Raw genomic sequence first — 17,476 nt, 5'->3', positions numbered from 1 at the left:
TTATTAACGTTCCACAGTTTTATTCTTCATGTCTACACAATTATTTCTCAAGATAGTCACCCTGGCAAAGAGCACATTTCTCCCGACGAGAGAGCGCTTTGTTGATACCGTCACTGTAGAATGTTTGATATTTTTGACGGAGAAATAACCTCACTTCTGCTTGCACCGCTTCATAATCATCTAAGCTGTTCTTTAAGTTTTGAAAACAGATAAAAATCAGAATGAGATTTTCACTCTGCAGCGGAGTGTGCGCTGATATGAAACTTCCTGGCAGATTAAAACTGTGTGCCCGACCGAGACTCGAACTCGGGACCTTTGCCTTTCGCGGGCAAGTGCTCTACCACTTGCCCGCGAAAGGCAAAGGTCCCGAGTTCGAGTGTCGGTCGGGCACACAGTTTTAATCTGCCAGGAAGTTTCATATCAGCGCACACTCCGCTGCAGAGTGAAAATCTCATTCTGGAAACATCCCCCAGGCTGTGGCAAAGCCATGTCTCCGCTATATCCTTTCTTTCAGGAGTGCTAGTTCTGCAGTTTCGCAGGAGAGCTTCTGTAAAGTTTGGAAGGTAGGAGACGAGATACTGGCAGAAGTAAGGCTGTGAGTACCGGGTGTGAGTCGTGCTTCGGTAGCTCAGTTGGTAGAGCACTTGCCCGCGAAAGGCAAAGGTCCCGAGTTCGAGTCTCGGTCGGGCACACAGTTTTAATCTGCCAGGAAGTTTCAGATAAAAATCAGTTGGCGCCGAGTCGGGACTATGTGGTGGAGAACCCAAGGAACCCAAGGCGGCGGATGGTTGCAGATGTCGCAGCGCACGTGTTTGGTCTGGTTCCTGTCGTGCTGAAGGACAGGGTTCTCCATGTGTGGGCGAACTCTTCGAATCAGAAGCTCGATTACAGCCTGCTGCTCCTCACGCACCGACACAGTCACGTCACACACTGCCATGCTACATGCCAGAATTCGGAGCCCTCTAGCGGTAGAGGGCTGGAAATTTGTACAGATGAAGAATAAAGATGTAGAATGTTAATAGCGTTTGATTTTTTCAAAAAGCTTTAAGACTTTTCAGATAAAAATGGGAGGCATTATTTTCCAGCACGTCCTCGTACTTGCGCTAGACTGGGAGCCACTCGATATTTCTTATTCAATACAAGTGTCAAGTACACTTCACTACGTAATAGCAATTTTTCCACGGACTATAGAAAGTGGCGAAGCTGCTAGTTATATCTGACGAAACCAATTACCTTAGTGGGTTAAAGCAGGCCTATTAAGGACAATTGTGATGCGTCACGGTAATGACTCTTAACACGAATGAACCGATGCTTCACGGCATCAAGTGAGAGTGGCTGTGTGGTTCGAGTTCCAGTAGTATCACACGATTATACATGCTCTATGAGGATGGAACCGTCTCTGAGCGGCCGTCCGAAACATAAGACGTTCAGTTCAGTTACTCACCTTACAAGTTTCAACAAATGTGTGCCAGTATGGAATTTTACCTGATGGCTCAGTTGTTGAAGCGATGCCTAAGAAACGAAATTCCTGAAAAATCTCCGATGCACTAAAAAGTAAACATTTATATCTAAGTAATTTGGTATACTGAAATTCAGGATGCTAAGGAACAATTTCACTCATAAATTAAGAAGATGTGTGGTAGTGTATACAGAGCGGAAAACACTAATTTGAGAAGTAATAAGAAACAACAGATTTTATGCCAAATAACACGTCTTCGTGTCTAAATTCATGTTAACAGGGTGGCATCAGTCCTAAGGTAGGATTTATCCGAGAAGAGGAGAAGAGCAAACATAAAACAGTTCCCCAACACGAGAGCATGCACCAATGTTCTGAGATAAAATTCAGAAGTCTCCGTAGTACCGGGTGATCAAAAAGTGAGTATGAATTTGAAAACTGAATAAATCACGGAATAATGTAGATAGAGAGATACAAATTGACATACATGCTTGGAATGACATGGGGTTTCATTAGAACAAAAAAAAAATACAAAAGTTTAAAAAATATTCGACAGATGGCGCTTCATCTGATCAGAATAGCAATAATTAGCATAACAAAGTAAAGCAAAGATGATGTTGTTTATAGGAAATGCTCAATATGTCCACCATCATTCCTCAACAATAGCTGTAGTCGAGGAATAATGTTGTGAACAGCACTGTAAAGCATGTCCGGAGTTACGGTGAGGCATTGGCGTCGGATGTTGTGTTTTAGCATCCCTAGAGATGTCGGTCGATCACGATACACTTGCGACTTCAGGTAACTCCAAAGCCAATAATCGCACGGACTGAAGTCTGGGGACCTGGGAGGCCAAGCATGACGAAATTGGCGGCTGAGCACATGATCATCACCAAATAATGCGAGCAAGAGAGCTTTCACGCGTCTATCAATATGGGATGGTTCTAATAAAACCCCATGTAATTCCTAGCATGTATGTCAATTTTTACCTCTCTATCTACATTATTCCGTGGTTTATTAAGTTTTCTAATTTATACTGACTTTTTGATCACCCGGTATATTATGGAGTTAAATCATAACGAAGTGACGATTCGATTCAACCGTCGAATGATGTTGCCTAACTCGGGGTCCCGATTGATTCTGTTCAAGAAAACAGGATCAGTTTACCGTATCCCCTGGTCAACAAACTACCCAGATTTAATCTGTGGGACCACCTCGATCGGTCTGTTCGCGCCATGGATCCTCAACCGAGACGCAGCTGGCCACAGCACAGGAGTCCACATGGCTCTACATCCCTGTCGGTACCTCCCAGCACCACAGTGACTCTCTTCCTGTGCGTCTTGCAGCGGTCTGCACTGCAAAAATGTGCGGTTATTCAGGCTATTGACAGGTGGTGACTGGTCAGCTTGTATGAATATGAAACAGTATACCTTTATACAGAGCCCTTTGACGTTCTTCACAAAGCAGATATGAAATCTGATGACCCTTTACGGGCACACAGGTAATGCGGAGTTTTCAGAATGAGGACAACTCGACTATGGCCTAAGATCGCTACAGACCCGCGAAAGTGGGCAAGGGCCGCCGAACAAAAGCCGTAGCGGCGATGCGCCGTTTCCGGCGCGTGGCTTACCGTATTGTCTCGGGCGTTGCGAAAGACGCGGCCGGTCTGTGAGACCCAGCCTAGCCCAGCCCATCCCATCGAAGCAGGCGCTGCTTGCTCCAGCGGTAGCTTTCTACCGCTGCAGCGGCACGCACGGGGCCCCTCCTTGTCTCTTCGCAACCTGGTCTTCCTCTTACCAGAGGGCTTCAAATGGGAGCTTCCGGGAATACCTTTAGTAAGCTGAGCTGACCGGACGCAATATTTGTAACATCTTTAAAAGAACACAGTGGTCGCTTCGGAGCGCTGTGGGTGCTATTAAGTGGTAGCATCCAGCCACGTGACCCACCACCGTCGACTTAAATTGTGGCAGTGAAGTTTTGGGTTCAGTGCAATAAGACTGTTCGACGTGGAGGCGTGACAGACTGGCTGATAGGAGCCATCGTGTCTGGTCCTGACCATGACCACACAGAGAATAAAGTTGTCCGATTTGTTGGTGTATGAAAGTGGACTCTCCAGCGTGTCTAAAAGGAGTGTTGCACCACCGGCAGTCACGTAACACGGCGCGAATAGTGGTTGTAGTAAAGATTCTAATCAGCAGAGACTATCGCTTTCTGATTCGTTGTACGTTACTGGTATCAGTGACCTAACCAGTTTCCGCGCAAACTCTGTGAAGGGAACAACTTTCGATGGACATCCGGAGTGGGTACATCGTAAAAGGCCTTTCTTTACAGTAACATACAAAACTGAACTTCTTCGGTGTGGTAAACAACACTGACAGTAGCTGACTGGAAGCGTGTAGAGTGATCCAACTTGTAGCAACACTGGCCAGTTTCAAACAGTGCAAAGCGTATAGTGCAGCGACGGTCGCATGAACGTTTTAACTCGCAGTGTGTGTAAGGTGTTACGAGCTTTTTTGTAGTATGAGTTGCTCTCGCTGATTCAAGTTCCTTGATCATAAGAAAGATCTCAGTATTCTTCATGACCAAGTGGTGCCCTTCCTTCCACATATTCATAATTACGCTGTGGTCATTTTCGTCTTCCTGGTATGACAGACACTCAAGCACCCATCACGCTTCGACTGCTTCGTTCAGTTACGTGATCTTAGCCCCACAAAGTCAGACTTGGTGAACAAGTGCTAGGGCGCATGTTGAACATCGAAAGCTCTATGGGCTGAATTCCTGCCAGAGCTCGAAATTCTTCATACTACTCTAGTATGTTATGAAGATCTTATCACATAAGGTGTCAGGTTACACATCCAGGGCTAGGGTACCAACTTGGGCGACCTTTATTCTAGGTCAGACTCCACTGATCTCTCCCAAGGGAACCACTGGGAAATGAACAAGGTCATCCAGAGGAACTCTCCACACATCTTAAGTAATAGTGCGAGTTTTATTCAAGATTATCATGTAGCTCGATAGTAGTCCCCCGTATTATTGTGCTTCCATTGGCTAAGAGAGATGGGGAGATGTTTCCCGCCATTTTTATATCATGTGACCTGTATCGAGTTTCATCATTGCCTTGATATAACTCTCACGATTGCCTAAGATGTTTGTGGGGAGGGTTCCTTTGGGTGACCTTTATCAATTACAAGTGGCTCCCCACGGGGAGGAGAGTGGGGGGTGATCTTGAATATAAGTTGTCCAAGTGGCACCGGATGTGTAACCTGACATCTGATGTAATAAGATAGTTGCCTACGCCACAACTCTCCTTGATAATCTGCTTGACTTTACCCTAGTCTTCACCTCTCAATGATGTGAACAAATTCCAGCATCAGGAACAATAGGTGATTTAGATTCCTCGTTAAGCTGTAGGTCTACTTGACCCAGTAAGATTACTGGGGTAGGTTAGATATACACTATGTGATCAAATGTATGCAGACACCACAAAAACATACGCTTTTTATATTAGGTGCATTGTGCTGCCACCTACTGCCAGGTAGTCCATATCAGTGACCTCAGTAGTCATTAGACATCGTGCGAGAGCTGAATGGGACGCTCCGCGGAACTCACGGACTTAGAACTTGGTCAGGTGATTGGGTGTGAGTTGTGTCATACGCCTGTACGCGAGATTGCTACACTCCTAAACATCATTAGGTCCACTGGTTCCGATGTGATAGTGAAGTGGAAACGTGAAGGAATACGTACAGCACAAAAGCGTACAGGCCGTCCTCGTCTGTTGACTGACGGAGACCGCCGACAGTTGAAGAGGGTCGTAATGTGTAATAGGCAGACATCTATCCAGACCACAAAAAAAGAATTCCAAACTGTTTTAGGACCCACTGCAAGTACTATCACAGTTAGGTAGGAGGTGAGAAAACTTGTATTTCATGGTCGAGCGGCTGTTCATAATCCATAAATCACACCGGCAAATGCCAAACGACGCCTCGCTTGGTGTAAGGACAGTAAACATTGGACGGTTGAACAGTGGAAAAGCGTTGTGTGGAGTGACGAATCACGGTACACAATGTGGGGATGCGATGGCAGGGTGTGGGTATGGCGAACGCCCGGTGAATGTCATCTGCCACCGCGTGTAGCGCCAACAGTAAAATTCGGAGGCGGTGGTGTTATGGTGTGGCCGTGTTTTTCATGGAGGGGGCTTGCACCCTTTGTTGTTTTGCGTGGCACTATCACAGGACCGGCTTACACTGATGTTTTAAGCACCTTCTTGCTTCCCATTGCTGAAGAGCAATTCGGGGATGGCGACTGCATCTTTCAACACCATCGAGCACTTGTTCATAATGCACGGCCTGTGGCAGAGTGGTTACACGACAATAACGTCCCTGTAATGGACTGGCCTGCACAGAGTCCTGACCTGAATCCTATAGAACACCCTTGGGAGGTTTTGGAACGCTGACTTCGTGCCAGGCCTCACCGACCGATATAGATACCTCTCCTCAGTACAGCACTCCGTGAAGAATGGGCTGCCATTTCCCAAGAACCCTTCCAGCACCTGATTGAATGTAAGCCTACGAGAATGGAAGTTGTCATCAAGGGTGATGGTGTGCCAACACCATACTGAATTTCACCATTGCCGATGGAGGACGCCACGAACTTGTAAGCCAGGTGTCCGGATACTTTGATCACATAGTGTATGCAAATCGCTGAAGTACGGTCCAGTTGAAAGACTTCCACCAGGCAGCTGGACATCCCTCTTGAGGAACTCCCAGACAGTCACGTTATACGACTATTTAATTATTTAACCCCCGGAAAGCTATCTACAGATATTTGAAACAACAGATGAAACACTTCAGTTTATATCACGCCCATTGGTACGTGAAGAAACTTCTGGTGTCTCTTCCTCGCCGAGCTGAAGCCATTAGCTAGGACAGAGTTGGTGTTAGACGGTGTTAGCGTGATGTGTGACTAATTTTTATCCATTGTGCTTATTTTCAATTCCCCTACGCTTATCCAATCTGTTCTATGCACAATGAAAACAGTCCTCTGCTGTTTTGTTTCCGTCTTTCTTCTAACACATGTTCTTCAACAATTCACCTAGTAAGCACAGCGAGATTCTACCTTTTTATGTTTGCTTCACACGCAACCGATCAGACGGGATGACGTAAATGTTACTTTGCAATTAGTTCCACCTTATATCGTAAATGGCTGCTTGAGCCCTATTCAGTTCCGTTGTGTTTCGCTACTCAAGATGTTCTACATCAGTCTGTGTTGCATTAATTCACTTTGCCAGGACACGTGTTTTTGAGACTAGTTACTAAACTTACGAACGAAAGTAACTTTCGCAAGGAACATGGCTCGATGAAACTTGGACCATACATGGAAAGAATTGCTACAGTATAGTACAGTACAGTACAGAAGGTAACTGAAAGAAATATGCAGTGAAACGAACACAAATAACACTTATATTTATTATTGAGGTAGAGTGTTCCACACCTCCACAGGTATGTTTCACAACTGCTCGATCGTCATTGGAACATGTAAACGTGCGGCTGGACGTCTTTCGAATGCATGTTTCATGTGCTTGAAGATATTTAAGTCGGGGAGCGGAGAGGACAGTCCATTCGCTGAATATCGTGTCGTTCCAAGAGCTCCTCCATCCACATTTTTTGATGCAGTCGGACATTATCATCCATTTAAGTAAGGACCGAATATGACCCTGAAAAGACGCATTTGGGGAAGGAGCACAGTGTCACAACAACGTTGGCTGGTGTGTGTGTCGTGTTGATAGATTTGGAGGTCAGTACCCCCATGTAAGATTATGCCTTCTCACACCATAACACTTGGACCACCAAAACGATCAAGTTGGACAATGTCCCTGGGTACACCTCTCGTCATGTGAGGGCACGTCCAGAATCACTTCTCAGACTGAATCTGCTCTCACCCGAGAAGAGCACGCACATTCACTCCTCGTTGGTCCGGTTCCTATGCTCTTGGTACCGTTGCAATCGGTGCCGCCGATGAACGGGTGTCAACGGAAGACCGTGTACTGATCGCCAGACAAAGAGGCCCCTACGATGCAGTCACCTTGCCACTTTAAAGTGTGAGGCTGCTCGCCGTTAGTTGCAACTGCAACCGCCGTTTGACCTGGGTCCCTTCTTGCCTACTGCACAGTGCTGTGGTCATGTGCTGGTGTTGGCCGTGATCGACTGCCCCCTCTCCTTCGGGCAGCAGTGCCTTTGGTTCGGAATGCTACCAATGCATTTGAAACAATGCCGTCAGCAATGCCAAACTCCTGGGCTACACCCGTCACATTTCGTCCTTCTTCCAGTTTCCCGAAGATTCTTCCCCATGTGAAGTCATCCAAATGCCTCCAAGCCTCGTTTTAATAAAGAATGCCACCACAGTACACCGTAACTCAGCCGTGTAGTTATATATAAACAGCCTACGTGATGTAATTTTAAATTATTGAAAACAGGTGCTCTCTTCTGGAATTCTGCTCGAAACTGAGGCTACACGTTCACAATCGACGAAGTTGTTAACTATTCCAGAACTGTTAACTGCGTGACAGATTTACTCAAGGCCGTATTGGCTGCTGTTGTTTCTTGGGGGCAAAGTATGTCAGCTACACTAGCAATGGTGAACGTTATTAAATCTTCGAGAGTACTCTTTATGGCTATCGAAATTCTCAAATCTTACACAGACTTAGTAATAGGCTTTTATGTAACTAGCTACTGTTAATCTTGATTATAATATCCACTTATTAATATATTATGGCTTAGGCCTTTGATATTTCGTAAGATGCGTTATTCACTATTTTACATCCAGTTCTACAGCATGGTCAGCCACAGACGATGACATTTATGTTAAACTGAACTTGAATAAAACCGTAAACAGCTGTTAATTGACAATTTATTCAGATCACCTGTTTCACCGTGATCGATGTTCACTAGTGCCTCCGGTCGTAAGGCGATCCCCGCCAGCATACTGCGGACCGCCTCCACTGCTTTACCCTGACAACAATCAAATACAGCCTTTTTAGTTGTTAGTCGGGTCTCCTAATATTTGATATGTTTATTCCCGCGTCCCGAATAGTTTGTTATTGTGCCTCATCCCTACACTCTTTGCGCCAATGACCTGCCGTTTGAAACTTCCCGGCAGATTAAAACTGTGTGCTGGTCCGAGACTCGGTCCCGAGTTTGAGTCTCTGTCCGGCACACAGTTTTAATCTGCCAGGAAGTTTCATATCAGCGCACACTCCGCTGCAGAGTGAAAATCTCACTCTGGACCTGCCCTTTATTATTTGCTGACTACTTACCTTCTTCATTGGGTTACGAATGTTGGGGGTGTCTCCTTGTGCTAATCTGTTTGACGTTATATATCACCTGAAGGCGCTAGTTTAACGCAGTTAAACCAGTACTGTGAATAAATCATCAGTTAATAGCTGTTTGCAGTTTTAACAAGTTCAGTTTACCGCTATTTACTATTTATTTCTTTTGAGTTATTCCTTTAGTTTTAATTTCGATATTTCTCTTTTCAGTCTTTCTTTGGACGGTCATACAACAACCTCGGCTCTATCTCCGAGTGCAAGAACAACGGGGAGTGCGTGATCAACAAGAAGAACCGCACATCCTGCAAGGCGTGTCGCCTGCGCAAGTGCCTGCTGGTGGGCATGTCCAAGAGCGGCTCCCGCTACGGCCGGCGCTCCAACTGGTTCAAGATACACTGCCTACTGCAAGAACAGCAGCAGCAGCAGCAACAGCAACAGCAGCAGCAGCAGAACCACCTCCACCAGCAGCAGGTGGGGAGGCAGCAGAGGTCGCCCCCGCATCCGTCTGCGCTGGGGATACTCGGCCACCATCAAGCCCAGCCCGGCAACCACCCTCATTTTGACCCGCGATTACACCACCAGCTGGCTGCAGCCATGTCGCACCACCACCACCAGCGGGCCAAGGAAGACCTCATGCTTCTGGGTCTGGACGAGTACAAGAATTCGACGTCGCCGTCCATCAGTTCCCCGGAGTCACACAACTCCGATTCGTCGGTGGAGGTGAGCGACCAGCGGCTGGCTTCGCGGACAGCGAGCCTCTTCAAGGAGTCGGCGTCTCCGGCAGCGCACAAGGACGGAATGTTCGTTCCGCTGCCGTTCGCGACGTTGGCGTCTCTGGCGCCTTCGGTGTTCCCGCACGCTGCCGCCGCGGCAGCCGCCGCCTTCTTGCAGCCGTCGGCGTTCGCCGGTGCGGGAGCGGCAGGCGCGCCGTTCCTCTTCCCGACGCACGGCGGATACGTGTACCCTCCGGCGGGCCCGCACAAGCAGCACGGCCACCACGCCGGAGTGCCCAAAATGCCGACGACGCACGCCTCCACCCTCAACAATAACACCATCGACGCCGCGGCCGGCAAGAGGTTCTTCCTGGACGCCATCCTGCAGTCCCAGAGGGTCTCCCCGCCGTCTACGCCGAGAGGCGCCCCGGGCAGTGACGTCGACGCCGACGACGACGGCAACGAAGACGACGGCTCGTCGTCGCACCACTCTCCTTCGCTGCTGCTCTCCGATCAGGAGCAGGAGAACCCGATGGACTTGTCGATGAAGGGCTGCCGCATACGAGCCGAAGAGCGGCGGTCGCTGTCGCCGGGAGGGTTCAGCGGCAGCAAGGGAAGTGGCGCCGACGGCGCCGACGACGACGACGAAGGCGACGCCGAGGGAGACGGCGACGCCGACGGCCACCGCTCCGACTCGGGGCTGTCGCACGGCTGCGGCGCAGACGTCGATGACGCGGAGGGCCACGCCTCGCTGGCGCACCGTGCCACGCCCATCGATCTCACGACCAAAGCGTGACGCGGCACAGCCCCGAACAACCTGCCTTAGGAGTTTGTGTACCACGGCTGTACACAGTCTCAGATGCCTTTGTATACAGCTGCTTGTCACTGAAAACAAAGTAGCTTCATGTCCAAAGACGATTCGAGTTGTCCACACACTCTAATAATTCGTGAATTCCTGTATGACCTCATATGCAAGCGTTATCTAAAGCCAAGGGACTAGTGGCACAAACTATCTTTCCACCTCTTGCAAAGACAATTATTTTTAATTTCTCATCGTCTGTAGAGCTTCACCGGTAGTTGCCACTTCCAAGTTGGAACGGAGCCACTGTTGCTCATTGTAGCTAACAGACGACACGAAGACGTCTTTTGATGTCGCACTTCGGAATACGTAACGAAAACGAAAGTTCCCGTCCTAGACTCGTCTTAGCTGAAAAAGCTACGGAAGCGTCACTGTCACTATCGATAAGGAACATCAAGTAAATCGCAGATCATCTCTTCAGGTGTTCTATGCACCGTGTTTCAATCCAAAGGAGATGCAGACAGCCAGGATATGAGATCATTCCTCTTTTCGACACTTACGTCCCTACATCCTGTACACAAATGTACCTGTACGTCTTTACGAATAGGAAATCGGCACACTTAGTTGTGGCGATAAACAGCTCAGAAATAAACAGTGCAGCTGTGTAGAAAATTATAACATTTTTTGTCCCTTGGAAGCTGCAGACACGGACTGAGTGATGAATTACATAACTACGTTGTAACATGTCGATCCCACAACCTAATTCGCTGTTTAGACTTTTATTTTACACTCACTCATTATAAATCTAAACACCAAAAGAGTGTACAGAACTTGGAATTAAGCGTTGACCGTCACAGTTGATTGAATTTTGAGCATAAGAACATTGCTAGTTACAAGAAAATGCTTAGTCATGGTTAAGGTTTCACAAATCTCGTGTGTATCTTAATTTTTCAACTATGTTTACTTCCATACAATTTGTCCATCGAAGAAAATGAGAAAACGAGTGTCATTATTCAGTAACCTTTCCCACGAATTAATTATCGTATGGTTCGTCTAACCTTCTTTATCTTTAAAATTTACGCAATCTTACAATGTTACTCATAACAGCGTTCTTCTGCTCACACCTGTTACATTCCGGTCAGTTACAAAAAGTTACAAATCGTTGAAAACTGAATTGTACGCATCAAGCAAGACACCAATGAACTGTTTTACCTGAGGGAAGATAGCTGAAGACAAGCATGTAACATTTTTTCGTTTTACGGTGGTTCCGCCGCACTAATTAGTGAAATTTACTAAGATGTCAACTGAAATTTATGTTTATAACCCAACCCTCTTATATTTCCCATGCCACAGTAAACACTGTCCGAGTCAGTCTCATTTTTCAGTACTTCATTTTAGTCTCTGAGCATTGCTAGTGGAAGGTCTAATTCATAACTTATCTAACAGATCGAAACATTATAAACTATTTTTTTCCAAACAGCTGAACCTGACCAACATTTCAAATAAAATCAGTGAAGGAATGATCTCATTGTGGTATGTCTGAGGTTGGTGAAATTTTGTGATAACATGTTGTTCATTTCTATGATATCGGAATGCCGTAAGTGAAACACTTCTGGGTTTTGTTATAATCAAAGTTTTTTAATGTCACAAATCTGGTGAAAAGATTTACTTATGTGAAGAAAGTTACTATGGGACTTATGGCCAGTCTGAGTAAATATTTTTGCTGTTATTGTTTGAGTTTAGTCTAAAGACTATCTGACAATTATACCTGCTTGTTCATGATATTTAGCAACAAATAATGTTATTGTATTGTAAATATTGTTTGTAGAATAAGTTCTACTTTGACGCAGTAAATTGTTTATTGTTGTTTCGCTTTTTATCTATATTAAAATTGTGATATTCAGTCACCAAATAAACTGTACATTGAACATTTGCAGTCCACATGATTCTTACTTCAACTTTAAATTTCTGCTTATATTCTGAGGTAATTCCTAGACAGTTTTCCAGGAGGTAACAAAAGACTGAACATAAAAATCTGTGATTCTGTCTCCAGTCCACGTTTCACAGAGTCTTTTCTTTCATTTGAACATCTGTATTTTATTTTATGGGTTAGAACCACAACACAAAAATACATACTCCCAGGGTTCTTTCGATGGGCTACTATAATTTATGTCTAAGTAAAATAGTGAAATTTCTTATAATAACAGGTAGGGAAAAACTGCGATGTACAGATTTTAAACATTCACATATAGGCTATGAGAGGCAGGTGTGATACTTCAATTTCCGGCAGCAACACTGATTCATTTGCAAAGGTAAGTGTGAAAGTTTATTGTGCAGTTCCATCTGCATTACTGTACTCGACCAGACGTAGCTGCCTGCAGAGAAATGATTCACAGCTTCTCTAAGAGAATGATAAATGAAACTTTGGAAACAAAAGATACATGAAATTTCATGAAAATTAACAGAGACTCAAAATACATTCGCCTTGCTCTACTACTGGAAAATCTTCACCTGTATAAGCATCATCAACAAGTAAGGGAAGAATATGTAACTGACCGGATGAGCTTTGCGAATCATTACCTCTAACTCCCAATGCTTCACTCAAGTCAGTATCTCTAGTGTCGTAAACAGGCTGCCATTAAGAACATTAAAAGAACTAATGAAAGTTTACCTGTGCTTACTTCTCTCAATTTAAAATTTGTAAGATACAAGATACGATTGTTTCGATCACACCTGCAAAAATATAGATTAGAGATTTCTATTCTCATTTTATAGAAACAGACTTAAACACACATTACGGAACGCAGTATGCCAACGAACCTGCTGTTGTGTCTTGTGTTCGAAAGACATTCTTCTGTGAAATCTGTGCATGCCTTCGTTAGTTACCATCGATCTTAGACTCCGTGATGAAAAAGCATATTAAACGACGTCAGTGCTATTTCTGGTCTACAAATAAAAAAAATACACTGCTGTCTCAAAAGTGTTTTATGTTGTCTCCATAATTTCAGTTCAGACAAACATATTTACTATGAAGTACTGTTTTACTCAGAGATCAAACTTAGGGTAAAAAAGTGAAATTTGCCCGATAGAAAGGCTAACATAGGCAGTAACGACGTAACTGTCCACCAAGAACCTGCAAAAAAAGAAAAAAAATACGAAGTTGCCCTTAATCACGAACAGGACCACAGTATGCTCTACTCTGATGAAACGTAACAACTAGACCAGCTGGTAAATATCGTACACTTAACGTTCCGCAAATTAACATGCTGGACACAGCACATGGCAAATTACCACTGCGAGAGAAACAGTTTTTCAAGACATCCGTTCGGCCATAGCCTCCAAGTGTATGCCTTTCATGCACACACTGAATCAAAGTGGAGATTTTTGCTGAGGGTGTCGCTAGAAGATTAATAATACATCACACCAAATTTTTGAAACCACGAAGACAGCACGTGACCTGTAGCACTGAACTGCGAGGATTTCACTTTCCGCCTACGAGCATACGTCACACAAACATTTAACACACAGCCACAAACGGAGCAAAGTTTACACAGTTCACAGACAGTAAGGCCATCTGCACCGCAAATTTAAATAAAATTGGCAAAAATCAAGAACAACATAGCCTGTCTACACGGGTTGAACGGCAATGAAAAGAAGAAGAAGAAGAAGATGATGATGATGATAATGATGATGATGATGATAAGGTAACGTATAGTAAAATTTTATTTCACTACATTTAGCACTAACTGATGATGTCATGAACATTGATTTTTGAACTATCATCTCAGCTATACAATCAATACTGCTTACGTTAAAACTGAGCAAGTTAGCAGGGTGCTCGTACTCTTGTTTTCCAAAAGCGGGAAAAGTAAGACAATCTCTGTCAAATACATTGGTGTCCAAAATCAAAGCAACAAACCACTGTTTCCCCATCCTGTGTCTAATTCACGATGTAATCATACAAACTGACGGCAGGCGTCCATACGATCGTGTTCTGCAGGGAAAACGGCATTCTAGTCAACGGAAAACTGACTTCACCTTAACGATGAAGTCAGAACACCTATCAAACGGGATAGTGTTTTCCGGGTAGTCTCACATCCACAATCGCTGTATACACGGTCACAGACGGTGCAGTATGGCACAGAGAAGACACCTATCAAACTCTCTGTGGTGGATAACCACGGAAAGGGACAGTCGCAAACTGATGAGTCCCGTTGGCTTAATGTGAATCGTTCTGTTGCTTTTCGGATGTGGCAACAGTTTACGGAGATCGAAACAACCCGAAGACCAGGGCGGGGACGACCACGTGCAACATCAGAAAGAGAGAACCGTTATTTGGCTGTAAGGGCACGACTGAACCGCCTCAGTACTGCACGGCAATTGGCATCTGACCTCTCAGCATCCACTGGACGTGAGGGAAACGGTGTACAGAAGGCTTCGGCAGTGTGGCCTTTATTTTCGGAGACCTGCTTTATGTGTACCTCAGACGCGTCTTCACAGACGGGAACGTATAGAGTGGAACCGTCAACATGCCACCTGGATGTTCGAACAGTGGGCCAACGTTCTTTTCACATATGATCCTGATTTGGCCTGGACATTGATTCTCGACGGTTTCACATCTGGAGGGAACGTGGAACACGATTTCGGGACCCAACCATTGCCGGCCTATGTGGCCGAGCGGTTCTAGGCGCTTCAGTCTGGAACCGCGCGACAACTACGGTCGCAGGTTCGAACCCTGCCTCGGGAACGGGTGTGTGTGATGTCCTTAGGTTAGTTAGGTTTAAGTAGTTCTAAGTTCTAGGGGACTGATGACCTCAGATGTTAAGTCCCATAGTGCTCAGAGCCATTTTTTTTTTAACCCAACCATTGTCGAAAGAGACTGTTATCGAGGATGATCCCTAATGGTGTGGGAAGGTTATGTTGACCACCCAAACACCTCTTCATGAAATTGTCCCGTTGAATCGGCAAGGTTTAACAGCCGTCATGTATCGTGACGAGATCTTGGAACCTCGTGTGCGTTTGTAGCGAGGTGCTGTGGGCCCAGACTTCGTATTGCTGAACGACAATGCTCGACTTCATAGAGCACACATGGTTGATGTTTTCTTATAAACGGAAGATACTGTACACATGGCGTTACCTTCTCGCTCTCCCGATTTGAATCTCATAGAGCACGTCTGGAATGCTCTGGGGACACGGGTTGCATCACGTCAGCATTCGCCAACCACTCTCAAAGACTTGCGAGCAGCACTGCAGGGAGAATGGCCTCAAGATGAGAGTGAGAACATCATCCACAGCATGTCAGGCCTGTATTGCAGCCAGAGGTAGTCACACGCTATCTGAGCGCAGTAACCAGTTGTTGGAATGTGTTTGCAAATTCGTTAAGTTGCAAAAATCCAAGAACATTTTTGTTTACCGCTATGCATGTTGCAGTTGTTTAAGTCCTGTATTCTTTGTATTGTTCTTACTTTACTACCACCTGATTATACAGTTTTGTGGCAAAATAAAAGCAACCTTGTAAAATTTTGTTTTAATTTTCGATATCAGTGTACTTTTACCGTAGCTTGAGTTAACAGCAAACAGAAGTGAGAGTTACACATCGTTGTAGGCGCTAGTTCGTGCAGACCGTCTCGAAACTGATTATAAATTATTATTGCTGATTGTAAAAAATAAACAGATTTTATTATAAACTTATAAAGCTTAGATCTATAGACAGAAAAAAATTCGTGATAATCGGTTGAGAAAGCCTGATTTATGTTGTGCTTCGTGATGGAAGGGGGAAACATGACTCTGCAACGTCTGGCAAGAAATAATGAGAATAATACCGTTTCTTAATTGATTAAAGACTACAGCATGCTTCAGACATTCAGCTAAATGCGTTGATGCGTGACAGTCAAATATATTGTAAAGTTATACTGTGACTAAACTCACAATTAGTGAAAGGAACATAAAATAAGATTGCAAAAACAACAGTTATAATCAAAATTATTCAAAAAAATAAATGTTATACTTTGGGAGCACTCAGGTTCTCCGAAGATTTCGGTCTACATGGACTGGTGGGAGGGCTTACCAACAAATTACTTTCAAGTAGGCTTTGTTATCAATGAAAATGTAAATAATCTCTCTCGTCAGTGTACTGTATATTGTTGCATTAGTTCGCAAAAAAATAGCATATATTAGTCAATGCTTTACTGAATCAGAATCACGCCGAGTGCTTTCTTCAGACGTCCGAAAAGATACACAGTTTTATGTCAATGATATATTATTTACAGCGCTTTAAAAATTGCAGGATCAAGCACTTACAATCCTAAACATTTTTATTATTTTCAATTTTAAGTCTGCATATGCTTAATTCTATAAAGTATTTATAGGCGAGTTAGCTCTCATTTTGCCGGCCAATGTGGCCGTGCGGTTCTAGGCGGTTTAGTCTGGAGCCGCGTGACCGCTTCGGTCGCAGGTTCGAATCCTGCCTCGGGCATGGATGTGTGTGATGTCCTTAGGTTAGTTTGGTTTAAGTAGTTCTAAGTTCTAGGGGACTGAGGACCTCAGATGTTAAGTCTCATAGTGCTCAGAGCCATTTGAACCATTTTTAGCTCTCATTTTAACCATCGGTTGAACAAAAACGGATCCCAGTGAATAGAAAAAAGCACAAGTGTCACCCGTCTACGAGAAGGGCAACAGAAATTATGCACAAAAGTACCGTGCAATTGATGCGTATCTGTTGTAGAACCCTGTAAAGAGGTAAAACGTGATGAGGTATATAGAAAAGAATCATTTCTCCCAATCCAGTCAGTGTGAATTCCGAAAACATCGGTCTTGTGAATACTAACTTGCTGCTTTTTTAAACATGACGTCTAGACAGCCATGGGTCGATGAAGTCTAGTAGTAAATAAAATTTTAGTTTACCTGCATCTTATTTATCACCATCTCCTCCAAAGTAGTCCCCTCGTCGGGGAAGCGGGGGGGGGGGGGGGTAAGGGTCACTATCGAAAAGAATCACTTCCCCCAATCCAGTCAGTGTGTGTGTGAAATCTTATGGGACTCAACTGCTAAGGTCATCAGTCCCTAAGCTTACACACTATTTCACCTAAATTATCCTAAGGACACACACACATACCCATGCCCGAGGGAGGACTCGAACCCCGCCGGGACCAGCGGTAGTCAGTGTGGATTCCGAAAACATCGGTCAT

General features: G+C 44.9%; 1 protein-coding gene across 1 annotated transcript in view; it reads left to right on the top strand.

Annotated features, from left to right (window-relative positions):
* Positions 1–12,204, top strand: part of LOC126175256 (knirps-related protein-like) — a 111,593-nt gene extending 99,389 nt beyond the window's left edge. Inside the window, exon 3 of the mRNA XM_049921898.1 lies at positions 8,988–12,204. Coding sequence (XP_049777855.1) covers positions 8,988–10,286 — 1,299 coding nt within the window. The 3' untranslated portion in view covers positions 10,287–12,204. The remainder of the gene's footprint in view (positions 1–8,987) is intronic.
* Positions 12,205–17,476: the final 5,272 nt, after the last annotated feature.

This window comes from Schistocerca cancellata, chromosome 3 (genome assembly GCF_023864275.1).
Source record: "Schistocerca cancellata isolate TAMUIC-IGC-003103 chromosome 3, iqSchCanc2.1, whole genome shotgun sequence".
In the NCBI taxonomy this organism is placed as follows: Eukaryota; Metazoa; Arthropoda; class Insecta; order Orthoptera; family Acrididae; genus Schistocerca; species Schistocerca cancellata.
Note: the sequence above shows the minus strand (reverse complement) of the source record. Positions and strands in the feature narration are given on the sequence as shown.